Source organism: Clinocottus analis, unplaced genomic scaffold (genome assembly GCF_023055335.1).
Source record: "Clinocottus analis isolate CAN_PGR_092001 unplaced genomic scaffold, fCliAna1.0.p SCAF_15, whole genome shotgun sequence".
Taxonomy (NCBI): domain Eukaryota; kingdom Metazoa; phylum Chordata; class Actinopteri; order Perciformes; family Cottidae; genus Clinocottus; species Clinocottus analis.
In genome coordinates, this window is record NW_027175876.1 from 12453967 (window position 1) to 12480744 (window position 26778).

A 26778-nucleotide genomic window follows, 5' to 3' on the forward strand; every position below is an offset into this window, starting at 1 on the left:
GCATATGTAACCACATTCTTGTGTTAATAAAGCTATTCAACCTTTTGACACAGCGTATGACTCACGTCTTGCTCATAATATAAATTCTAAATTTAGGACGCAGCTATTGAGACTGAGACACTGAGGATCTCTCTGTGTAGTGCGCCGTGTTCCCGTGTGGTAGGATCCACAAGTCCATTCAAAAGATGATGAATTAATTTATTAGAGCTATGTTTCAAAGTGTTGATGAATTCATTATTTAGGGTCCAGATGGTCTCACCTGTCAGTTTGCTCCGAGGGGTTTAAACAGTTGGTAATGCGGACAAGGGCATCATCCCTGCGTAACTTTGCATCCTGCCAACACGTGTTGCGGTTCCTAGACATTGGAGGGCATGTGGGACCTTCGCACAGCGGCAGCACATCATAGGTCCTTCAAATAATACATGTCGTCCTTTTGAGCTTAGTCATCAAATAAGCTTTTTTATTTGGCACGTGGCACCACAGCCGAATACAGTTTTGCCAAAGCAAGTTGAGCACAGTTGCTCTTTTGTAACGCTACACTGGCCCAAATACTCATCATCATAAGTCGTCGGGACAGACTCATTTGGTGAATCATGCTGCTTCCCGCCCCTAACAACAAATTCTGGCGCTACATTCATTGCCCCACACCATTAGCCAGACTTCATTATGTACTCGAGTGAATTGCAAACAACGTATTCACAAAAAGTAAGAAACTTTATTGCTGGAGGCTTTAAGCATATTAATATGCAATCTTTGTTTAAGCCTGATTGATTGCCAGCCCTCTTTTATTCTGCTGCTCCCCAGAGACGTCCTAAACCTCCTTAAACATCTCGCTCTTCCTGCAAAATCCTTTCCATTTTATATAATTGAATGTATACATGTACGGAGAGGTGAGCAAGCAGCGGCTTGTTCAAGTGCCCCGGTGAGGGTCTCCCCCCAAGTCTAACGACCAGTGTTTTGTCTGTTCCTCTTCTCCAGATCTCCCTGTTGAAGCAGAGCCTGGAGATGCAGCTGTCCCAGTCGCAGTCGTCGCTGCAGCAGCTGCAGCACCAGTTCAGCCAGGAGAGAGAGCACCTGAGGATGCAGCTGGACGAGCTGCAGACGGAGCACCAGAGGCGACAGCAGCGTCTGCAGGAGATCCACTGCTGCTCCATGCAGGACATGGAGCAAGCCAGGAAGAGGGACCTGAAGGTAGGAGGGCCGCGAACACGTCTGTCCATTTCACCGCCGTATCTGGTAGGAAGCGGGGAGACTACCTGGATAGTATGCGAATGATACTTTTTAACACATGGTCTTTGGTAACAAACGTAATTTTATGTTTACTGGGGAAATTAAATGCTTGGTCGGATTTAGAAAAGATGGTGAATCTGAAGTGTATCAATACAATTTGTCGGTAATTGAAAGCACGTTGTTATTTTCCAATTTTTCCAATTTATTGACTTCATACTTCTGTTCGGCGCTAGCTAGATCCCAGGACCCACTGTATTTTTTGACTAACTGTCATCTGCAGTAAACCGCCCAGTCACCGACCGCTCACGTGGAATCCCAATGCTGTCCTCCAGCTGAGCTCTGCACACAGCTGCTCGCACTGTGGCACCTTAACGCAACTCATGAGAAATAATGTATGGCTCTCTAAACGGGGGCTTCGCACCATTTTTAACGGCAGATACCTTTCTAGTATTATAGTTATTATGATACTAGAAAGGTATCTGCCATTAAAAACGTTACGTGCAGCACTTGGTGGGGCACTGTTGTGCATAGTTCAGACTCAATAGTAACCTCAGAGTCAGCACCATGGACAGCAACTGGAGCCGTACTTCAACCATGGAGAGAGTCCTGATGTATAACTAACAGCATGTTTCCTGGAACTTACCATATATATTTAATAGCAACACCTTTCCTATCGCCTCAGTGTAAATCCTTTACCTCAATATTATACTCAAGTAAATGTTAATCTAATATAATGACTATGGAAATGGGAGGGCATGAAGCCAAACCTGCATTTTCAGAACACTGAAAAGTCAAACCTTAGCTCCCAAGTTTGTAAAGGTATGCATTGTTCAAAACTGGAGAATGATAAGAACCCATGAACCTAAAGCATTCATGTCGTCTTCTCTGCCAGTTAGAGGAGCTCCTCGGGAGAAGCCCTCCATGGCATTTTTATCCAAGAGAGCGTCGTCAGAGTCAAGGTTAGACTGGCAGTGAGTCATTACCATCATTGCTCACTCTCTCTGACAGCACATAGCTGCTCTATCAAGTAGCTTTGCTGACAGCTCTGTGTTTCCTCTTTATAATGTCAAAATATGCACGCTCAAACCAACATACGCACTCCTCAAGGTGCCAAGAATATGTTCTATCAACGCTAATCCTTCCATTTCACAGTCAAGGTCGATTTGGATGAGCTATACATTACAATCCCAAATCCCCTTTCCCGACTTGGACGCTGTAATTGTATTAATGCTTTTGGCAGAATGGAGGTCAGGCAACGACGCCCTTATGATGTGTTTTTGGCAACTCCTTGAAAACAAATGTGTGTGAGTGTGTGTGTGTGTGTGTGTGTGTGTGTGTGTGTGTCTGTGTATATGTGTGTATGGGGTGGGGGAGGAAGAATATCACCTCTGAGTCACACAGCACTTGTGAAATCGGCAGTCTTCATTATTTTCCCGTAAACTAAACTGACTGCTGTAACAAACATTCTCCTCCCTGTTACCCTTCCCTCCTCCTGCACTCGTTTCTTCTCTGATACAAACACACACAACAGCTGGTGCACACTACCTCGATATAGCCACACTTTTGACCACCTTTTCTGTCTGACACTCTTTCTTCTTGTGTCTCGGTTAATAAGCAGGAGAATAAAGTGTGAAACACTTCACGGAGGACTTTTATGGTTGGCGGGGTGTTTATATTTCAGAGCAGGAAGAGAAAACTCAATTATTCAGAGTGGAGGCATTATATGGATGATTTGTGTGTGTGTCTATGGGAGATACGTTCAGATTGTCTTATCTGTTGTGTTATCTGTTTGCACACAGTCACATCCGGGGAGTAATAAAGTTGTTGCAAATCGCTGCAACACAAACACATTCACAAAACCTAATTTAGCTCCCTGACTTCTTGCTACCAAAATGCTACAAATAGAAGCGGTGAGTGTGCAGACAGCAATTGGCAGCCTATTGATTTGCGTATCATCTTTTGTCTTCCTTATCTTCAAACTCTCGCTCCCTTTTTTTTTTGCCTGCACGCTGTCGGAGGGAAAATTGTCTTACTCACTCTGCGAAGCAATACACAAAATGTCCAAGTTATAGCAAGAATACGCACATAAAAAATAAATGTACAAGACACTAGTTCAGTCACCAGCGGGCAGAGCTCCAGGGGTTGTTGTATTTAACTGCACCTATCAAAAACATTTTTTTTATTTTATCTGCGACATAAACTCTAACTGAAGACGGGTAGAGATCTGTTCTTGGTTGCTTTGTAGCTGCTTAATGGTTTTTGCCAGACACTCAACTTAACTTGCATGAGAGTGTTATTTGCTCCCCATCACTCATCTTACTGGTTATCATTATTAATAATTGTTGAATTGGTACATGGTAACATTCTTAAAGTCGAAAATAACACCACCAGCGGGCCATCTGTTCACGCCCATGTGACTTATCTTGACAGCTGTTTCATGGATTGGCACTTAAATTGGGACAAACATTCAGGTCAAAATTTGTATGTTTCCCATATACTTTCCCATCAGCCTCAGCTGTACTTTGTGTTAAGTACAAATTCGCAGATATCAGCACGCAAACATGCAAAGCTACGGTGGAAAACAATACACCTGATCAAAATGTGCATGTTAAACATTTGTGTTGTGTGCATATCATCACTCAGCTGATGTAAGCAGATTCCCAGAAGATGTTTTGTTGAATCTGTAATACATCTGTATGAGCTAATAAAACCAGAATATTTATGCCTGTATTCACTAAATCGTCCATTGATATTGCTGAAGTCTTGAGCACTACATGTCAAGCCATAACATAACTATATATTCTTTTGTCTTATGATCTGTCTGAATTTTAAAGCCCACTTTAAAAAAATATGTCACTAAAACTCCCCCTCTGGGATCCAGCCAATGTGCAGTCATTTCTCACAGCCCAATACTGACAAAGGTTATATATGCCTTCATCTCGAGCGGGCTCCACTAGTGTAAGGCTCTCTGATCAGGTCTGCCAGAGGAAGCATTGAGTAAACTGAGGATAAAACAGCAGCTCGATTCTGACTGAGACCAGGAGAAAAGAGCATGTGACACCTGTTTCAAAGGCAATGTGTTTCAGGTTAGTTTAGGCATTAAGATTCTGCTCCTCTGGGTCTTTAAATCACCTGAATACATTGCAGATACACTTTTAAGCTACAACCCTTTTAGACACCTCAGTTCCTCTAACTCGGTCTTTCAGTTGTCCTCAGGGTCAGGATTAAGACCTGTGTCGAAGCAAATGGATGAGCCTGCCGAGTACCCGAGGGCTACAGTATCTGTGTGCTATGTCTCACTCTTGCTCATCAGTATCACCTCCCCTTTTTACTTAGTTAAATGGATTCACCCACCAACAAAGTAACAAATATTGACCGTCCAGTAATGGAGAGAAGATTGAACCACCAGGCCTCCACATAGACAAACAGCACAGAGAGCAGGAGGTGAATGGGACAACATTACAGTCAATTTGTAATTATAGGACACACTGCGATTAAGTGTTATTAATGTGCTCCCTTTTTATTAAAAGAACAAAAGGTATGTTTTTTTTACTGAGCCACAGTACAAAAAGACCAATGATCGATATCAATGAAGAGAAGACATTAGTGGCTTCCTCATACTGTGATAAAACATCCCACTAGGCTTTCAACACACATCTACTTGTATTTTTACAAACTGAGGATCAGCTACGGACATGACCAGTCCTGTCAGCGTCCTTAGCATCTGTAATGTGACCTGTTGATGAGTGAAACAGATTATGTGAATGGTGTATTATTGTTACAAGAGGGACTTAAATTAGATTTTTAAGATTGGATCGGATCACGCAAACATGAGGGTTCGGCTTAGCAAATACAGCAGATATAGAGCGTTACTTGAGGATGTGATGTAACAGAACAAACCTCAACTACATTCTTTTTAAATGCAAACAAAGTTTTTGCCAACTAACATCCAAACGCACCAAACCACGTTCTGCAATGTTGCCCTGATGGCTACTACACATCACAAGCCAGAGGTCAAATGTGATTTATTATGATGGAAAGAGTTTGATGGGATACATTTAAGTTTTCCCTGCTTTTGATTTGGCATTTAATAATTGATAACAATTTATTAAACAGGATAACAACTTGGAGAATGCCCTTTTTTATTTCCTCAGTATATTGTCATATTATTTGTGATGTTATAATTATGATAAACAAGTGTGTTTGGACTTATACAGCATAAGAATAGTGTATTTTTTTACTAGTACGAACGTGCTGCAAGATTGAAAAGCTGACTTATAAATACTTAATTAAAATATTCTAAATTCAAAATAGATGATAATCAGAAGCAACACAACTAAAAAACCAACCGTCCCTCATTACATTATTTAGCCACTTATGCGCGGACGGTTTTTGGGGGCAGCAGGCTTAGCAGAGTATTCCAGATGTTCCTCCCCACAGCGACTCTTTCCAGCTCTTCCTGGGAACCCAGAGGCGTTCCCAGGACACAAGGTATATAATCCTTCCAGCCTGTTCTGGTTCTACCCAGGGCTTCTTACGGGTTGGACGTGCCTCTAAAGCGAGGCGTCCAGGAGGATCCTGATCAGACGCCCAAACAACCTCAGCTGACCCCTTTTTAATAAGAACGAGTAGCGTCTGAACTCCAAGCTCCCTCTGTATATCTGAGCTCCACACCCCATCTGTGAGTCTGGGGACAACCTTAATGTCAACTACCTTAGGAGTTGTGTTTGACATTGTGTTGAGTATACAGACCCAACTCTCATTTTAGTTATACAAGGACCGGATGGCTCATAGTGCTCTGGATTCCCGCAGTATCCCCCGCAGGACTCCCTTCCGGTCTCTTCCCCGCCAGAGAGGTGACATTCCACGTCCCTAGAGCCAGCCCCCCGTGAGGGGTTGGCCCACAGGGCTGCAGCTCTAAATAGATTTTTCAAGCTGTGCCTGTGCGAGCCCCATGTGTCAAGACCCGGCCACCAGACACTCACTTGCAAGCTCTTCACCCAGGGCTCCAGGGCTCCAGAAAGGGGCTCTGGTTTCTCTTCTTCAGGCAAGGTGCTCGGTCTCTCTTTTGTATGTAATAATAACAGAATGTTGCAATGCAAATTCAAAAACACTGCAACACTTCATCACTGCCTTTGAAGACAGTGAAATTAATGTAAAGCAAATGCAATGGTTTAACGGTGGACATTAAAGCAGAGTATACAATAGAGTATTGTGTGAGGAAATTCGGCTGAGGGATAGCTGTGTGTTTGTCGTACTGGGGAGCTGATCATAAGGGTTTGCCAGCAGATGCAAAGGTGGATGTGGAGGTCAACTGTGACTGCATAAGAGCAGAGAGAATGAGTGACGGAGGAGGCTTGCTTCTTGGTATCAGTTTTAAGCGTATACACATTTAAATGCAGAGTTAACAACATTGTTATCCCCTCTCTCACATCACAAAGTCATTAATGAACTGTTTTGTTTCAAGTGTTGCCACAAAAACAGCCTCGTCAAACACTCAGAAACCGAAACTGTCGTCCGCCACCTCGGAGCGAGGTTCATTTGAATATTCAGGGCTCTGTGAATCATCCCCCCGAGGCATAACATATTGGCGAATTAAAATGCCACAGATGTTGCCGTCAACCTTCTATGAATATCATTTTAAAAAATGTTCCTTGTTCGTGGGTTCTAGTTATAATTTTCAAAATGGCATCTCGAAATTTTAGTGACAAAAGAAGATGGGTTCACTCAGCGTGAACAGCACTTTTCATGTCGGCAGTGGAGTGCTTTCATGGCTTTATGGAATAATAAAAACGAGGGTCCCCGCTCTCAGGCTGCATTTGTGACCTGTTATTAGAATTATATTATATTTAAATGATTTATCTGGATATTATGTTCGATGCAGGTGATTCTAGAGTGCAAAGTTGGAAAACATTTCTTTAAGGAGGTGGGAATAGATTTACATGATTTGATTCATTATTTGCATGGCAGGAAAATATGTGGAATCAAATTGCACTCTGCTAGCTCTTTCATGTGAACTTTAACTATTATTATTATAATCACCGTCATTATTATCACTGTTATTTACATATGTATTTGAATGTAAATGTGCTCGTGATCTTTATCTTTCACAACTGCCTTCAGAGTTATGATAACATGATGACGGGCCAGATCTGTGGTCTATGTACTAAACATTACCTAATTTATATTCGGTATTCATATACTACAGTTCCACTTGGAACATTAACTTATTTTCTGTACTGGTACTTTATACTATTGCACTTCTGGTTGGATGCTAAACTGCATTTTGTTGCTCTGTACTTGTACATGTGTAATGACAATAAAGTTTAATCTAATCTGATCAAGTTGAACCTTGAGATCGACGGCACTGAAGTTAATAAAAAAACAAGAGTGCCACGTTTAGCTATAGACATCCCAAGAAAACTTTAGTATATTTCCGTATCTTTGTGTTGAATGAATGGAACAATGTAGGATTACTGTGAGCAATTATACAAACTGTCCTCATGTTTATAGTAAAAAATGAAACTGGTCGTCGCGGGTTTGATGTGACGTTAGTTTCACATTCACTGCCAACGAGCCAGCTGAAAGCCAACTTTGTCCCATTGATGAGCTCACTGGAATAAGTCACTTCACACGACAAAAGTCTTTCGAGTTGTTGATCGAGTTGACAGAAGCATCGATAGTTAATGTGTTTAACTAAAAGTAAAAGCATATTTCCTGTAAACACTCAGGCACGCAATATGGCTCCTCACACATCAACAACAGCTCTTTCTGCCAAAGTAAATGTTCCACACAGCCTCTGTGTGTGTGTGTGTGTGTGTGTGTGTGTGTGTGTGTGTGTGTGTGTGTGTGTGTGTGTGTGTTGTGGCAGCGCTCCATTCAGCATTGCTAATGCCTGATGCTAATACTGTGTAAATAAGAGCTTGTCAGTTTTCTTTGCTAATGTTCTAATATGGTTGTAAACTTCTTGTAATGAAGCAAACACACGATCAGCAACAGCTGGATGAAACTAACTAAACACAATTTAATTAATTCCCTCATTTACATACGCAACATGTTTTTGTTGGACTAAAGTACCATAGACTGCTGTTTCCTCCACAAATACATTTATTAATGACCACGTGTACAAACATAACACTTCTGTTTCGACCTTGCTGTCTTTTAGGACACTTTGAGTACATAACAGTGATTAACATCTGTTCATAATACACCGAATTATCATGAAACTCTTAGTATTCAAGTCCCTTCCCTTCTTCTGTGCCAACACTTCTTGTTGTCTCACATGGTAGCTCAACAAACTTGTATGTGTTAGTTAATTGTTTGTCTTTTTAAAAACTGTTGTGTAGAAATAGAAGCAACTGTCAATATTACAATGCATCTTGCCATTGAGATGACTTTACCTTCTTTTTTAGTTCCCCCAAAACTCTTTCGTAGAGTCACTTTCAATTGTTTGTCTTCACAGTGAAGGTCGTTCTACAAAGCTTTTAAGTTTTTAAGAGACTTCCAGTCTTTTTTTCGATGCATTTTGACATTGGAAGTGATCTCATCTCTACTTTTCTCTTCTTGGCTGGTGTGTTGGTGCAATTTAAGTCAGTGTGATGATTGGCCAGTTTCTCCTTCAGCCTTTTGAGAGGATTTGAAATGATGCTAAACTACTTCCCTTTCTCTCCCTGCCTCACTTTTTCCATTTCATTTTTATATCTCTTTTATTTATGTTCCTCCCACTCCATCATCTCCTGCTTCTTAAACGTTTCATCCACACTTTCTCTCCCCCTCCTCTCTATTTTCATCCATCCATCTTTTCCTCTATTCCATCCCACTCTTTCCCCATGGCTCTCCCACTCCCTGTTTTCCTGTTTCTTGCTATTTTTCTGCACCTCGCTTTGTTCCTTTCTGTTATCCTCCCTCATCCTCCCCTGGCCTCATCTCTCCATCAGGAGTTGGAAGAGCGCCTCCGCCATCATCACCATGCAGAACTGCAGTCTCTCAGAGAGGCTCACCGCCAGAGCATCGAGACACTCAAACAGCAGTCGGAACAAGAGCTCCAAACACTCCGCTTTGAACTGGAGGACGAGGGCAAAGCCATGCTGGGTAAGAGCTTATTGTGAGTGTGTGTGTGTGTGCGTGTGTGTGTGTGTGTGTGCGTGTGTGTGGCAGCGCTCCATTCAGCATTGCTAATGCCTGATGCTAATACTAGAGCTTGTCAATTTTCTTTGCTAGTATTCTAATATGGTTATAAACTTCTTGTAGTGAAGCAAACACCCAACCAGCAACAGCTGGATGAAACACAATTAAACAATTAAACTTACATAAAATGTCAATTAACATAAAGAACGAAACAAGTTTTTGTTGGACTAAAGTACCATAGAGTGCTGTTCCCTCCACAAATACAATTATTAGTGACTGTGTGTGTGTGTGTGTGTGTGTGTGTGTGTGTGTGTGTGTGTGTGTGTGTGTGTGTGTGTGTGTGTGTGTGTGTGTGTGTGTAAAAAAAGATTCACCCTCCCATGACCTTTTGGTCAAACTGAAAGAACATAATGAAAAGTAAAACCTCTGCCCTCATGTAGTAAATAGGGATATAGAACTATTACTTTGAGATGTACACGTACACATTTTTCTGCCCACATACAGTTGGATTTCATGAAAGTACAGTTCGATCTGTTCTTATGATGCAAAACATTCCTGTGTCAATTAACCAGCTAAAAACTACACTGCAAGAAGTACTCAGATCCTTTACCATGTACTACTATAGAGTATAAATACTCTGTTACAATTAAAAGTCTAAAGTAAGACTTAAGTAAAAGTACAAAAGTGAAGGCTTCAGAGAGATTATTATGCAGAATGATCCATTTTAATTATTGATGCACATCAAGGTGAAGCTCTGTACATTAGGTATCTATCATGATCACTTCACACCTTGAATAATACAAACCTGCCTCATGCGGGTGGTGATAGTGTTGAGGTGGGAAAGTATGGCCGGCCCTACACCAGCACAGGAAATGGCTTCCTGCCTTGTTTTGGAGGAATTAATATGGTGTTACATTTAGGAAAATATGGGACACTTTTATAAATTAACTCGTGCTGTTACAATTTGGGATCAATACAGTTTATCCATCTATATTTTATTCTTTATTTTCAATTTTTCCCTGAACATTGTTGGTAAGAATGTGGAGAGATATGTTTACAAATGCTGTGTTCTTTCGATGGTAAAAATCTGTATTTAATATATATATATATATATATATATATATATGTATATATATATATATATATATATATGTATATATATATATATATGTATATATATATATATATATATATATATATGTATATATATATATATATATATATATATATGTATATATATATATATATATATATATATATGTATATATATATATATATATATATATATATGTATATATGTATATATATATATATATATATGTATATATATATATATATATATATATATATATATGTATATATATATATATATATATATATATATATATATATATGTATATATATATATATATATATGTATATATATGTATATATATGTATATATATATATATATATATGTATATATATGTATATATATGTATATATATATATGTATATATATGTATATATATGTATATATATATATGTATATATATGTATATATATATATGTATATATATATATGTATATATATATATGTATATATGTATATGTATATATATGTATATATATGTATATATATGTATATATATATATGTATATATATGTATATATATGTATATATATATATATATATATATATATATATATATATGTATATATATATGTATATATATGTATATATATATATATATATATATATATATATATATATATATATATGTATATACATATATATACATATATATATATATATGTATATATATGTATATATATATATATATATATATATATATATATATATATGTATATATATATGTATATATATATATGTATTGATGCACGTGCATTATGTCCAAGTTTTTTATAGACAATAATGTGATGTACAACAGGTAGAACATTGAGAACATCGGCAGAAAGTCAAAGATAGACCCACACCTCTAGAAAGTGCAGTAAAAGCTCTGTATTTCCTCAGTTTTCAGTGCGAACACACCAGTGCTGTGCTGTGATAAATGGTCTTCCATTAACCTTCATGTCATGGTCCTGACACTGGAGAGCTGCTCCCATCTATCTCTCACTTCCCACATCCGGACGTCCTTTTATAACCCTTTTTTCCTCTTTATCTCTTGCCCTCTTTCAATTTTCTTCATCCTGTCCGTGCGCTTGAACGTGTGTGTATCTACGTGTGTGTGTCTCTCGTGGGAGTGTAGGTGAATATAATGCGTTTTTCTTTTTAAAAAAAACTGCAGTGGTCAGCTTTCACTGCTGTATTGCTTTACTCTGACATTATAAATGTGTCTTCCGTTCAAATAGAAAGCGAATCCCTCTGTTCCCTCTATATGCTTCTCTAAACCATTAGGCTGTTTACAATGAAAGTTATTGGAGTGAGGATTAAAGGCCACTTGGACAAAGGCCTCCGAATCACCCTGCTTTATGTGTAAACGAACAAAAAAACTTTATTCATTCATTTTGTAAAAAACAAAAAGCCTCTGCCATGAATGAGCAAGCGGACTAAAGGTTGGAGGAAGCTTTTGCAAAGAGCTTTAAAATCACTGGGTCTGAAACAAGCTCTGTTTCCATTCTGTGATTTGCTCTGTACAAATGAAATATGTCCTTTTTTTCCATTGCACTTCTTTCCCCATCAGCATCTCTGCGATCAGAGTTGAACCACATCCACGCGTCAGCCATCGAACACCTGAGACAAACCCACCAACAGGAGTCAGCTGCTGCCAAGGTGGAGCTGGAGAAAACCCTGGAGAACAACCGGATACAGGTAGGAGACCAGTCTACCGTTGAAGCATCTGGACGTGTGTGTGTGTGTGTGGGGGGACTTCATGAAATAAAATAAACAAAGCTGCTGTGATTAATGGCATGTCAAATAGGAGATGGATTCGATTAAATCCACTCCTGTGAGGCGTTCAGGACCTCTCTTTGCACACTATTACTACCTCTACCAACACATTCACTCTGTGTCCAAGGAAGCTATTCTAGTAGGAAACACTGGGAAGGAAGTCTAAATAATACACATTTAAAGGGAGTGTTTGGGTGTTTTCAAGGAGGGGTTGTATGAGGTGGTTATGCATTGTCAGTGTTTGACTTGCAGTGGATTTAAAAATAGAAAGGGACACCAGCACGGATGCAAAGAAATGTACTGCTGTGGGCGGAGGCAGCAACACATGATACCACCTCAAAAATAATAAAAGTTTCAGTGTCATATTTTCGCTGCAACTACAAAAATCCAAAGAAACCCTGTATTTGAGGCTTTACTGGTAATTCATTGATGCCAATATGCTTGTGATGAATTACTATCTTATTTTATTGTTTCAAGTTATAATTCATAAGATTTCAGTCCTGGTTGGTTTAGAGGATTTGTGTATCCAGTGAGTGCTTCACAATAAATGCAACCCATGATTATTAAGTGATCAACAGAAAACTAATCAACAGCCATTTAGTTTTTTAGGTTTTGGACTATTAGGCTAAGCAAGCTATTTGAAACCCAAAAAATGCAAATCTTTAAAATTGTGATGGAGAGTTTTTACTATTTATGAGACAAAAAATGAATATATTGATCACAAATACATCAAGAGATTCAACTGACAGTAAAAGTAGTTCAGTTTTCTTTACTTTTTTTGAATATTTACCTGTGCCAGCTGTCACACAGAAATTACATTAGCTGGTGTGCCTAAAATACCACCTGCCGCAGGCTCACACACACACGCGACCACACACACACACACACACACACACACACACACACACACACACACACACACACACCACCCGGTAGGCTATCCTCTTACCATCTTCTTGTAAATCTTACTAATTACCCCAAACACCATCTCATCGCCTTGTGGTACAGATGTCCCAGCAGAGACGCACAGCTGGTCGTATTCAATACCCCCCACACACAACACACACACAACTCACACACACACTCCACCATCAGTCCCTCTCATCTTTAGTTGCCAAGGCAATCAGGGTCAATGAAAGCTAATAGTCAAGTATTACAGTCTGAGCCGCCTGTCAGTCAGGAAATACAGTGGAAACAGTTTATATTTCAGTCGCTGCTGCAGCACACAAGCTTCTCTCTGATGCCAAGTAGACTCACACCGCTTACTTTGGAATAAGTCAAGAACGAAGGCAATTGGTTGACTGTTTATATGTAAACTAAATAAGCTTTAAACTCTAGTGACGGCTTCTGGCTATTTTCATCATGCAAACACATTTCAATTCCTATCATGCACATCAGAAATCAGCACCAGCGCTGGTACTTTAATTACACTTGTTTAACTTAACTTTTTGGGCATTCATGGCTCGATTGGGCACTGCAGAGAATCGTACATAAAATGTGATGGCAGAGAGAGAGAGAGAGAGAGAGAGAGAGAGAGAGAGAGAGAGAGAGAGAGAGAGAGAGAGAGAGAGAGAGAGAGAGAGAGAGAGAGAGAGAGAGAGAGAGAGAGAGAGAGAGAGAGAGAGAGAGAGAGAGAGAGAGAGAGAGAGAGAGAGAGAGAGAGAGAGGATGAGATGCAACAAGGGATTTCAATTGGGAACATTTTCTCTGGCAGGAGAAATCCCTGTTTGGCCACCCTAATTTGAAAGAGAGCTGCATCCTTTCTGTCCTTTCACCATCTGCTGCTGCCTCCCTCAACTTTAAAATAATCCGTCAGATTTCACGGGACAAACTGCGACCCACCAAGTGAATCTCCTTTTTTCGGGTAAAATGCGGCGTGTGCAAATTCAGAGACGGAGACGCCGAGATTTTGTGTTTCACATTAATTCCATGTTTGCTGTGCCGCAGCCCTAATGGCACATAGACCGAAACTTCCTGAGTTGAGCTCCGCTGCAGAGAGCTGTCCCGCTGTGTAAAATATTGTTTTTATACCTCCAATTACTGAACAGACATCAGACGGGGAGGAAGAGGCTGATGAAGTACAGGCTGTTGTCATCCGTCTCCTTGGCGATACTTAACTTGTTTGATCTAACCGAGCTGTCTGATCAATTATCACATCATCAGCATCTCTTGACATCCAACGTCCATTCTGTTCTATTTCCATATCGTTCGATCTTTGATGTAGCTTTTAGTGTTTTTGACAAAGTGCTTCTTTCTCTGTGAACTTGGAAGTTATTCTTTTTTTCATCAGGATAAGTAAAGTATCTTAGAAGTGCCGTCACTTTCTCTGGCACCTCTTTCGTCACAATTCATTTTAATATTTCACATTATTTCCTTCCCTCCTTTTTGTGTTAAATGTCCAGTTGTGATTTGGATCCAGTTGTTTAATTATAGTCATACCTGATAGTATCTAGGAAAGATACAGTAACTTTAAAGCCTCTAAAATCATATTTCTCTCAAGGGTCAAGGTTTAGTTTCACAAAGAAGTTACAGGGCTTTTTGTAGTATAACAAAAAAAGTGTGTGTATATATATATATATATATATATATATATATATATATATATATATATAGTTCACTTTTCGTGAAACTATGACTGAATCATTCATTTAGCTGAAATAATGCAGAGGAGGTGGCAGTGCTGGTGTCAGCCCTGAGTGGTGTCTGCTGTCTCCCTCTCAGCCTCAACAGCCTCCAATGAGAAGGTAGAGTGGACTCTTAAGTAGCTCGAGAGGCACAACTCAACCCAGGGCAAACAAGTCCACAAAGTCCCCACCCACTTCAAACACGCAAATGTTGAATGTGAACAAACTAAAACGAACCGAAGTTTGACAGAACATGTTTTTCATCTTATAGTTTATGTCTGACTCCATCACTCACACTAAGAAGTATTGAGATTGAGAATACACAAACTGCAATGGACTAAGTTCAAGCCACAGGATTGTTTATTAGATCCATTCTACTGGTCAGGCCAGTGAACTTTCCTTCTGTGAAATAAATCAGTTTGGAGAATTTCTCCCAAAGGCTTTTATTCAACATGCACATCTGCAGTCGACCTTTGAGCCGCATGAGAGGCCCGAACGTTGTTGAACTGACAACGTTGTGATTGTTTTCCAATGTGAATCTTTCCTTAAAATGGCTTGTTTATTCAAGATGAGACATACGATGCGGAGATGGCATTAAAAATGGTCACGCACAAACTCACTCCTCCAGTGATTTATAGATGAGGCCTGATCTGAATTGGGTCGCGATGGTTTGTTGTTTTTGTGTCTCTTCTTTTGAGTTTGGGACACACTGGCGTTGACAGTGCACCACTACAACTGCCCCTTAAAACAAAGGATAACAATTCACAATAATGGTAATCTATTAGGAAGCAGTTAATTATATAATATTCTCTCTGTCAGGCTGGATGGATGGTACCTACCAAGAAATGCCCACTCGCCATCTTTAATACATTTTTCCATTTTCAATAAGATTCAGGAGATTTGGCTAATGTCCTTGTCTGATAAATGTTTAAAGAAGCTATTTATTTTTCAAGAACCCAAAAATGTGGAAATAGAGAGGGTGGCATTCAGGAAGAGATGGTGCACGTCTACTCCTTTATTAAACCAAGTTCTTCGGCGTGGAGAAAGGGAGATTAGAAAGAGAGGCGATAAGAGTGAGAGACACGGTGTGAGAGACGAAGTCGAGCTCGGTGCCACAAACCGGCCCGGTCGTCTGTAATGAATGTGAACATCGAACAGATGAATCAGCTATAATTTGATTAGATGAGCTTTTTAAAAAAACAAAAACACTCTCCACGCTATAAATACTTTAAATCATCCTGAATGTCCCAAAATGCATCTTCCATCTTCTTTGTTCCTTCCATTCTGTCATCGTTTTTCTTCCACTTCCTGTTTGTTTATTGGAAGTAGTTGCCTTTGTGCCTCCTGTCTCTCTCTCTCTCTCTCTCTCTCTCTCTCTCTCTCTCTCTCTCTCTCTCTCTCTCTCTCTCTCTCTCTCTCGTCACATTGAAGCCGGGAGTTTGACGAGATGGAGAGCGAAATGAGTAAATGAGTCATTAAAAGATTAATCTGCCCTGTCCCCATTGTGTTTAATTGCGCCGCTAGGTTTATGGACAGCAGAGAATCTGCCAATGACATTAAATTAAGATGTTGAGGGAGACTCAGATGGAGACAGATAGTGAGGCAGGAGGTTGTGACCATGAGGCGATTACACAAGATTATGGCTTTTGGATATATGAACACAGCCTTTGGAATACATTGTGATAAAGTGGGATGATTTATTTATTTTTTTCACAAAGTGCGGAATCATTAGTGAGCAATAACTTGACAATATTTAATTTGATTCTGGTGGAGTTAAGTGGCCCTCTTCTGGGAGTCTTCAGATCGCGGCTTTGCCACTTCATTCAAGTCCCTAATCATAATGATCAATTTGGCAAACAAGGCGGCTGCTGCGCCCCGTCAGGAAGTGGGTTTTAACACCAAACTTGGCAGCTTTGCGTGTTGCAGGCTGGTACATCCTAAATGGCAAGATGCAGCTGTTGTGAACTTTGTGATTTCATTTGAATAATCTCAACAAAGTTCTGGCACGGCAACAACAAAAACCTATCTGACTCGCTGGTGCATTGGATCAAAATGTCTTTATTACCAGCAGGTCAGCCCTCAGCCCATCAGGTCAAAATGTACTGTACAGTACTGTTGAAGCACAACGGCGGTCTGTCGACGGCCCTAAACCCCACTGCTCCCTGCTGGAGATATACATCTATAATAAAAAAGAAACGTCTCATCTTTTAAAGAATACTCAAAAAGCACACGCTTAAACCAACAGCACTGAAATGTAAATAATCTTAAGAAGCTTTAAAAACCTCAATTCTAAACCCAGTTTTAAAAGGAGGGAGTCACAGCCTCGTTTACCTGGTTTCATTGTCATGTCGGCCGGTCATCTGTCTGATTGAACCTGCGTATTGTTCGCTGAGTTATGACGTCGTGAGTGATGCTGACGAGCGCCTGCATTCGTGCCGGTGTTGAACGAAATTGTCGTACTTGAGAATGAAATCAAATGTTTTTTGACGCGTGAACTTGTTTTACAGGATACAACGCTCCCTCTTTACACATAGCTTATCCTCCATCTATAACTTATGTTCTATCAAAGCCGTTTCTAAAGAGCCCCTTAAGTAATTAAGTCAAGTGCCGTGGATATTGTAATTCATACAGGAACCATTCAGGGTAACGGCGAGAGTCTACACATGGGTATTTATGTTTCCAGTTCATTATTGGACAGTGAGCAATAATCGGTGCTACCATTCACTGTCAGTTCATTCATTGACACTCATTGTTGGTTTGGCAGCGTCTGACAGCCGGGGTGGAACTTTAACTCGCTCGCTGTAGATTAATCAGCTCATGTAATTATGGGCCTAGTCGGTGCTGTCAATAAGAAAAGAGTCTCCCCCTAATTAAACGCCATTCAAACACCCTGCCCCAAAAGTTTAATTTCAGTTCCAGTGAATGACCGCCGATGAGGTGATCATGTCTTTGGTTTGTTTGTCTATTTGTCAGCGAGATGAACAAACTACTTACTGCATGCCCCCCATTTGTGTCCAACGGGATGAAAGGGTGTAGCATGAGCGGAGGAAGGCAGACACACAGGTTTAAATAACCTACAACTTTAATATGGACTTCTACAAATGACCTGTTATATACCACTGTACATGTTTTATATACACTGTATATTCTTTTGGAGTTTTGCATTTTCTTAATTATTTAATTGTCTTTAATCTAATATGTTCTGCTCTGTTATTTTATTGTATTCTATATATTGAGTATTTTCCATACTTAATACTTTTAAGTTGACACTATAACATCGCTTGCTTCTGCTCCAAACTATCTATCTATCTATCTATCTATCTATCTATCTATCTATCTATCTATCTATCTATCTATCCATCCATCCATCCATCCATCCATCCATCCATCCATCCATCCATCCATCCATCCATCCATCCATCCATCCATCCATCCATCCATCCATCCATGCATGTATCCATCCATCCATCCATCCATCCATCCATCCATGTATCTATCCATCCATCCATCCATGTATCTATCCATCCATCCATCCATTATATTTTACAATACCAGTAGAGAGAAAAGTAACTGTTCACCCAGTAAAATCAACCACAACAGCTTTGCACTCCATCCCTTGTTTTTAAAGCTTATCATATTCAGATGTTGATTCATGTTAAGGCTTTTTTTTGTCCAACCATTTACATAAATACAACATTTTACACAAAATACATCAAATTTACCCCCCTAAAATATGTTTTAAAAGCTTCAGCTTCAACTTGACTTCACATTGTGTACACGATGTCACAAAGACAGCGGTATTCAGCAGCCATGCTCTCCTCTATTTAGTTTATGCTCATAATAGTAACTGACTTGAACATATTTGGATTTAATAGGTTTTAATATTCCTCACAATGCTCTCAGCATTAATATGTTATACTAGACACCAGTGTTACCACAGTTAGACACCTCTCTCCCCCCTTCATGTGAAGATGGAAAAAATGAGAAAGGTCAATCGCTGTGTCCTTGAATGTTCCTTTAGTCGTCAAGAAGTAATTATAAAACATTAATGGACAAATAACACGGTGGGATATGAGCTCATTAAACCATGAAAATGAACCCCTGTTTCTTTCTCTCGCTTCCTAGGAGCGTGAGCTGTTGGGCCGGATCACCGAGCTGCAGGAGGAGGTGTCCAGGAGGAAGAACCACATCGCTCAGCTGGACCACCAGATCCACACACTCAACGAAAATATCAGCACTCTGACTAAAGAGCTGGAGCTCAAGGGCAAGGAGGTGCTCAAGATCCGCAGCGAAGCCAATCAGCAGATCAGGTGTGACTCAGCACTCACAGCACGAAACACAACACGAAACAGTCCTGCGACGGGAGCCTTGATATTAACTTGAGCGCAGGGGCGAAGAAGATATTTTGACGGACGAGATAGCGACGCGTTCAATCTGCTTTACATATGTCAAGTGGAAGTTATTGCAATTGAAAGTGCAGATTGGTGTGAAAAAGCCTGACAGTGATTTATATTAGAAGATGGACTTCCAACTCTTCATATCCTGCATCTTCTTTTCTGCGTGTCAGATTTAGTTTTATGAAATATTCATGGTCACACAGTTGGAGTACCACTCGACCAGTGTGTTCACAATGCAGTCGTAACACGCTGTAACCTGGCAACAGGCTGCTGAACATTTCCCCCCCTCTGAATTCAGCTCTGACTTCCCTTTTTTCAGCATGTAAGATATGAAATGATGGGGTTTTTAGCTTCTCGCTCCACCATGTGCTTGGTGTTGATTCCTCGTCAATTTGTAGGATTTTTTAAGAGATCGGCCGATTAATTGTTTTGGTTGAGTTTTAATTACATATTTCAGTGAAGATTCTGCAAGTTTCTAGTCTACAATACAAGATCATCCAATTACCCTGCCTTTCAGTCTTTATGCTAAGCTAAGCTAATCACCTCCTGGCTCCAGCTCCATGTTTTAACAAACCGACACAAGAGTGGTATCCATCTTCTCTTTATCGCTCTCGGGAACAAAAGAAAATTTGACTATTCTCCAAAAGGCTGAATGATTATTTTTAGGTGAATCACACAAAGAACATTAATAACACGTTATCATTGACGTTGCAGGATGGCGTTCTTCAAACACACCCAGCAATGCCCACACTCAACTCCTTTTCTCCCCGTAATCAGATTGCTGAATTGGACTTTTCTTATTATTTTCGCATGATAATAATTTCTGCAAAGGTATTCTGCTCCAGTCCTCATGAAAGCACAGCGAGATGAAAGAGAGGAAAAGAAAAGCCCGACCAGGCAAATCAGTCTCTCTCTCTCTCTCTCTCTCTCTCTCTCTCTCTCTCTCTCTCTCTCTCTCTCTCTTTCTCTCTTTCTCTCTCACTCTCAATCTCTCTCTCTCTCTCTCTCTTTCTTTCTTTCTCCCTCTGTCTCTCGACCGGTGTCAGGAGCTATTGATTAGTGTGAAGGTTATTTGGGGTAAAAGCAAAGTGGGATCTATACTCCTGTTGTTCTCTGCAGCGTGTTATGAATCTTTTAAAGTGCTGTATGGCTAATGTGGCCCCGCTACTCATTAGAGTCAATCACAGATGTATACGTTTTGTGTCTGTGTGTGTGTGTGTGTGTGTATTTGAAGACCTTTCTACAAATGTGTGTGTTTGATGACTGTTCCCATGGCGCTTGCTTCTCAATGGTTACTTCATGCGTTGCTAGTCTTCATGTATATGCAATCTCTCTCTCGCTCTCTCTCTCTTTCTCTCTCGCTCTCTCTCTCTCTCTCTCTCTCTCTCTCTCTCTCTCTCTCTCTCTCTCTCTCTCTCTCTCTCTGCTGGCAGGCCCATGCGCCGCACATTTCCCCCTCTGTTACGTAACTCCCCATCTGAATCCTGGTCACAGGGATAAAAATAGGCTGATAAATAAATAAATAAAGAGGAAGCAGGGAGAGATAAGATGTGCGGCCCTCGGGGAGAGTTGGCCCAGTCAGAGTGAGAGGCAGACAGACATCCTCCTTCATCCCTCACATCCCTTTCATCAGCCTCTTTTTTTCATGCTCATTTAATTATTATCGTCTTTTATTTCCATTTCCCATCCTCCTCCTCTTTCTTCAGCTCCTTTCCTCTCTGAGCGAAACCCTCTACATGTGCAACTGAACATTTGTGATAAGCTGGAGAATTGAGTACGTGTGCGTTATGTTTTACATTGTGCTGTACATCATCAGTAAGTGGCATGTCCATATTATAGTGCTCTGCTGTGATTTTGTGCAAACTCAAAAAAGTTGTATGTCTATATTCATAACATTGGTAGTGAGTTGTCATTATGTTCTAGGAATTCCTTCTGTGCATCTATCTCCCTTTTCTAATCTCACCAACGTTTTCTCTGTGGAACAATCCATTATGTCTGTTTCTCCTGGGAGAGACGGACGCAGAGAGGAGAGGCTGCCGGTCCTGATTAAGTCTTACAGGAAAATGTCACCCATTTAAAAAAATGTTTTTCCTGAGCCGCCATGGGAGTTTTAACATGCTTTACTCTGGCTTAACGCTTGAATTGTGACTGTTACTGGTGTGGCTTCATTCAAACAGCCTCATGAAAAGGAAGGATGGTTTGTTCGTGACATGCCAGTTGATTATTTGCATTTGATGCTACTCCATATTTCACTCAAAGAAAATTTACATACAGCTACATTCATCGACAGATAAAGATATCATTTCATAAACCTGTAAAACAAGCTAATTAAACATGATGCATTGCTGTCCAGTTAATTGAACGAACAGTGTATAACCTCTGGTCCACCTCGACCAGCTACAACTATAAAAAGCTAAGTGACACTGAGTGACACTTAACCCCCCCTTTACTCTTCTCTTTCCTTCAGGGCTCATGAACAAGAGTTGACGAAGAGGCACGAGAGAGAGCTCTCCGAAATGAACGCCGTCCACAGCAGAGAGACGCAGAACATGCTGTCAGACTTCAACAAAGCCCAGGAAGTGCTCAAGGACAAGATCTCCGCCCTTCAGATACTGTATGTACACACTGTAAACACACTTATGTGCTTGTGTGGTCTTCACACCGCTTTGCGGCGATGGAGGCACGGAGGAATCCCACTTCAGCACTTCTTAATTCATGATTGCTGTGTGCACAGGTCAACCCATTCGTCCTAGATAATGTAATTGAGTGTTGTCAGGTACCAAATGGAAGCTTAAAGCAACAGACAGGTTTTCTCTGGGGAGAATAACACATGATGCATTCACATCCGCCTCTTAACTCTTTTTATCTTCCAGTCGAGCAGATGATCAAATGTGCGACAGAGTCGCCGCACATTGTGCCTTTTCTTTTTTGTCCACGCGATAACTTACGCAAACACTGCATCGTAGAAATTAGAGCATAAGTAAACACACACGAGCAGAACGCAACCATGCAGACTATCTGGTTTGGTTTTTTTTTGTGCACGCGTCAGGTGAAGTGCAGTCGAAATCGGAGGCGGCGGCGGCTGTGATGAATTAAATTCTTCCCGTCAAATCATGATGCTCGTGTCATACGTTATAAACAGCTGCGGCAGGCCCGACGGTGCGCGGCGAAACTGGCTCGCCATGAAAGGTAGCACCGAGAGAGATTTATCGCTGCGCCCCTCAATCTGTACCTGAGCCGCAGTCTTCTGGAAACAATGTGTTTCCATTTGCAGAACAAAGAGAAACCCCCAAAAATAAAAGTGTCTCCATAAAATCCAAGGTTTAAGAAAGAAGGAACACGAATGCTTACATTCTTCTCACCTCGTGCCCCTGAATCCATATTCATGTGGCGTGATGGGCCTTTATGCTCTGACACGAGGTTCTGCAGTGTTGGTTTTTTCTTTTTTCACACTTGGCTGACAAGTATTTGTTTTTCAGACAACTGACTCTAACTTAAAAAACAATGTAGAAATGAAAAACGTTCATTTTGTGTGTAAGAGTCAGTTTCATAACCTAAATCATTAAGCATGAAATAAAAAACTTGCTTGAGAAACATGCACCAAATTGAATTGCGGCTGTTCTGTCACCCAACACCATAACAACACAAATGTATTTAACTCTTCAATTATGAAATGATGCCTCCCCAATTTCCATTTCAAAGCAGCTGTCAATAAGCCATGTGCTGAAGGCGTTATAGCATCCCTCTGCACGGCGTCCCAACATGGGACTTGCCGGTCTACCGCCGTCTCCACCGGTTAGTTAGTTTGTGTTATTGTGGGATCTTCAATCCGAACAAACGTGGCGTCCACCGCAGAACATTGCTCCCATGCCGTTACTCCTGCCTGCTTCTCCAAACTGGGAGCGCGTTGACCACCGTCTCGGTTACTGCGTCATATATGTGGCAGCGTTATCAGTTATCACGCGTCGTGTCACCTGAGAACATTTTATTTTCAGGGGGGCTTGGTGAAAAAGTATTTTGACGGCAAAATCTACATACAGAGTTTGAATGTTTGGATTTGGATGCGCATAGAGCTCCACTTGTAAGCTACAGAATGAGATAAAAACTTCAAAAAGCTTGAAACTATATAAATAATAGACCCGCCCTTTAAAGTCCCTTCTGAAAAGTGTTGAGTTGTAGCTTCGGCTCCGGCTGGATCCGCTCCAGTGTTCTGCTTGTTGATTGGACTCGTTGGCGTGTCTGATTTTCTTCATTGCCACAACTATGGCGTAATAAGCTCTCCTTTAAACCTCATCACTAGCATGATGGAATAAATGTTGTATGTTAATGGTTTCCTTAGATACACATCAAATATCCTCAGGTGTAGACCTTGCAGGGATCAAAGACGACTTCTATACGCATGAAATAAAGATCAAGGAAATTTAGCTCAGTGAGTAGTGATGGCTTTTCTTTCTCTTTTACTGAATATGAAGCGGTATTTATATTATTGATGACATGCAGTGAGGGTGTAGGAACCAGTTGAGCACATGCTGCAGTGTATCGATAGAGTGAAAGAGGACAAGAGAAAGCTGAGGGCGTGCAGCATGTTGAGGTTAAGAGAAGAAGAGTGTGTATGAGATGTGACGTGGATGACTGCAGGTGAAAACAGCGATTCGCAGCCAGACAATGGATGGAGGAAGAAGAAAAAGGGAGGGAGTTGAAAGGTGCACTTTGCCGATGGGCAGTGGAGGATGTCAAGTCGTGAGGGAAATGAACCAAACGTCTAGAGAAAGATATACAGCTTCTGAGAGAGAGAGAAGACAAAAGATACAAAACTGAGTGAGATAAAGAAAGAAAAAGCCATACGGAAAACTCATGTGCTTTATGTGGGATAAAGCAGGCTCATGAGAGGGCCCGTGTGTGTGTGTGTGTGTGTGTGTGTGTGTGTGTGTGTGTGTATTGGAGTCAGGAGACGTGCAGTGAGCTAACATACTCTTCAGAGCTGACCTCCTTTTAGTTTGTGTCTGCTGAGAGCAAAGCGCCACCTGCTGGACTGAAGAGGATGTGCATCTAAAGAGAGCATGGTTGTTGGCCGTTATTACATCTACAAGGAAAATGCCCCCATTGAGACGCTTTGTCAGTGCACACACAGAAATGCACAAGATCAAGAGCGTGGGATGTACAACTGGACAGATGCTGATTCAATGAGTAGAAACCTAAAAACTCTAATGTAAAAACAACATTTGAAACACCTCTTCCTAAATGGACAACTCAACAAGAAGTGAGAGTGCAGATTTCTGCAAGGTGGGTCTGCAACCAATGAAGACAAACCACAATTGTCTCAAAGGGTATCAGGCATGTTCTGCACTCAGACAACAGATCTCTCATCTTAATCTACGCAGCAGTCTGCACCGGCTGTGTGGCGACACCACAGTTCCTTTTGTTCAAGCTTCTTATTGACTGTTTGAAGCTTTCTGTGAACAGAAACTGTCCGTCCTGCTGTGTTTTTGCTCGTGTTCGCCCGTAGCTCCATGTCTTGCCGACATGAGAAGACCTTTGTAGGCAGCCTTTTGCTCAGTTTGTCGTTTGCAGGCATGCAAATCAAGAGAGGAGTCATTTTGAATCCAGAGCGGAAACAAGAAAAAGTGTGAAGCACTACAACCAGCAGATTAGGCATGGACAGACAAACACACACTCACTCACTCACTCACTCACTCACTCACTCACTCACTCACTCACTCACTCACTCACTCACTCACTCACTCACTCACACACAAGGCCAAATACATAATCGCCTGGCAGGCATGAAAATATTAAAGTTCGACTTAAATTGGTCAAACTATTGCTTATTTTTTGACCATGCAACTCCAGGTCAGTTCAACCTTATTTCATAATGTTCATCAGAGGAGTTACGTTGAAGATGAGTCTTAGAGATGGAATATTTGTGGCCATTATGATTTCATAACGGCCAGACTGAAAAATGTCAACAACTATTGGATGGATTGCCATTTAATTCTTTTCCAACATTCATGTTCTCCATGGGATGAAACTTTGATGATCACAACCTTGAGACCAGTGACCTTAAAGGTTTTGGGTGAAATTACTTCACAGATTTTGGATGGATATGAATGAAATGTGGTTCACATGTTCATGTGTTGATCACTAACTTCTCATGTTGCGCCATCATCGAGTTACAAGTTACAGTCTTCGAGAGTGAATTAAGTTTTCAGACTAAACATGGAGTGGCGTAGTCTACTTTCTGTGTTGTTTTGACCAGTTATCTGGGACAAATTTACTTTAACCGTCAGCAGTTTGTTTGTTTTTTTCTGTTTCTTCACTTTACCCACAGAGGAGGCTTTTCTGTGTCCGTCCTCAGAGATAACCCACCGTCTCCTGTCTAATTAACTAAAACACAGATCTATCTTAACCACAAGCCTCGTCCTTTCCCTCCTAATTAATCACCGTGCTGACGACAGTCTCGTCCCTCACTACAGCTCCTTCTCCCTAAACACCCGCTGAGAATGCTCCTTCATGAATATTTAAATATTTTGTCCTACGTCTGTGTCTTATTGATTCTGTGGGAGTTAGAAAGCATGTCCGTGTGTTGCAGTTAGAGATGCAGTTAGTATTCACGTCACATCAGCAATGGTGTTCAAATCATACATCAGGACATCTGAAACATAATTACAGTCAACAGTTTAATGACGGGTCTGAAATCAGTGCGTAAAGTATGTTAAGTTGCAGGTAACCGTCGCGACAATGCTTTTGCTTCCACAATACATGAACCAGTTCGATGAGAAAAGACTCTCTCGATGCCAAGCAACACTCAGAAGACCTCTTTTTCTTCTCAAATGTAGCGGACAGCAAAGTCCAAGAGCTGAAATTCATCATGACAAAGAAAGCGTTGGAAATGTATGAATCTTAATGTCCCACCGCACAAATCACACAGCCCCGTTAAAGGATGGAGCTGTCTCTGGCATGCGTAGATAAGACTGTGCTGCCTCCACAGTCTTCATACAGAGCGTGCATTATTGCTGAAGTTGTTGAGATACAGTTTTAAAGCATTGTCTTAACTTTCTGTCCTCTATTTGATAATCACCTTCCTTTATCTTATTTTTGATGTTAATCAGAGTGATCTTGCGTAATCTGTTTTCTATTTCAAGAAAACAAATGACTTAGCAGGGGACAGTTGCTCATCCTTTATGGTCCGTTATTGATTATATTCTTACATCTCCGAGTGCATTATCACACTTATCAGATAAGTCACTTAATCAAAGGGAAAATCTCAAATCTTCACACAAAATGTATGCTTTTTTTAAGTCACTTTAAGTCGTGGTTAGGTTTTTGCCTAACCACCGAACGTGTCTCTACTGTTAGGTCCTGGAGAATCATTAAATGTGACATACAGTACAGTGAGTTTGCTCATGTTAACGGCGGCAGCGGCGATGAGAGGAAATGACACAGCCAGAAGGTAGCGAAGATAACACTTTAATTCCAACGCTTCCTCTTGACCATCAGTCAGTTTGGGGT

At 40.7% G+C, this 26778-nt stretch overlaps 1 protein-coding gene across 7 annotated transcripts in view; it reads left to right on the plus strand.

Moving 5' to 3' along the window:
- Positions 1 to 26778, plus strand: part of fam184ab (family with sequence similarity 184 member Ab) — a 122454-nt gene that overhangs the window by 84402 nt on the left and 11274 nt on the right. For all 7 annotated transcript variants that reach the window (XM_068576552.1, XM_068576551.1, XM_068576553.1 and 4 more), the window contains exons 14-18: positions 979 to 1191; positions 9168 to 9321; positions 12043 to 12170; positions 18998 to 19182; positions 21737 to 21883. In XM_068576552.1, the coding sequence (XP_068432653.1) occupies positions 979 to 1191; positions 9168 to 9321; positions 12043 to 12170; positions 18998 to 19182; positions 21737 to 21883 (827 nt within the window). The remainder of the gene's footprint in view (positions 1 to 978; positions 1192 to 9167; positions 9322 to 12042; positions 12171 to 18997; positions 19183 to 21736; positions 21884 to 26778) is intronic.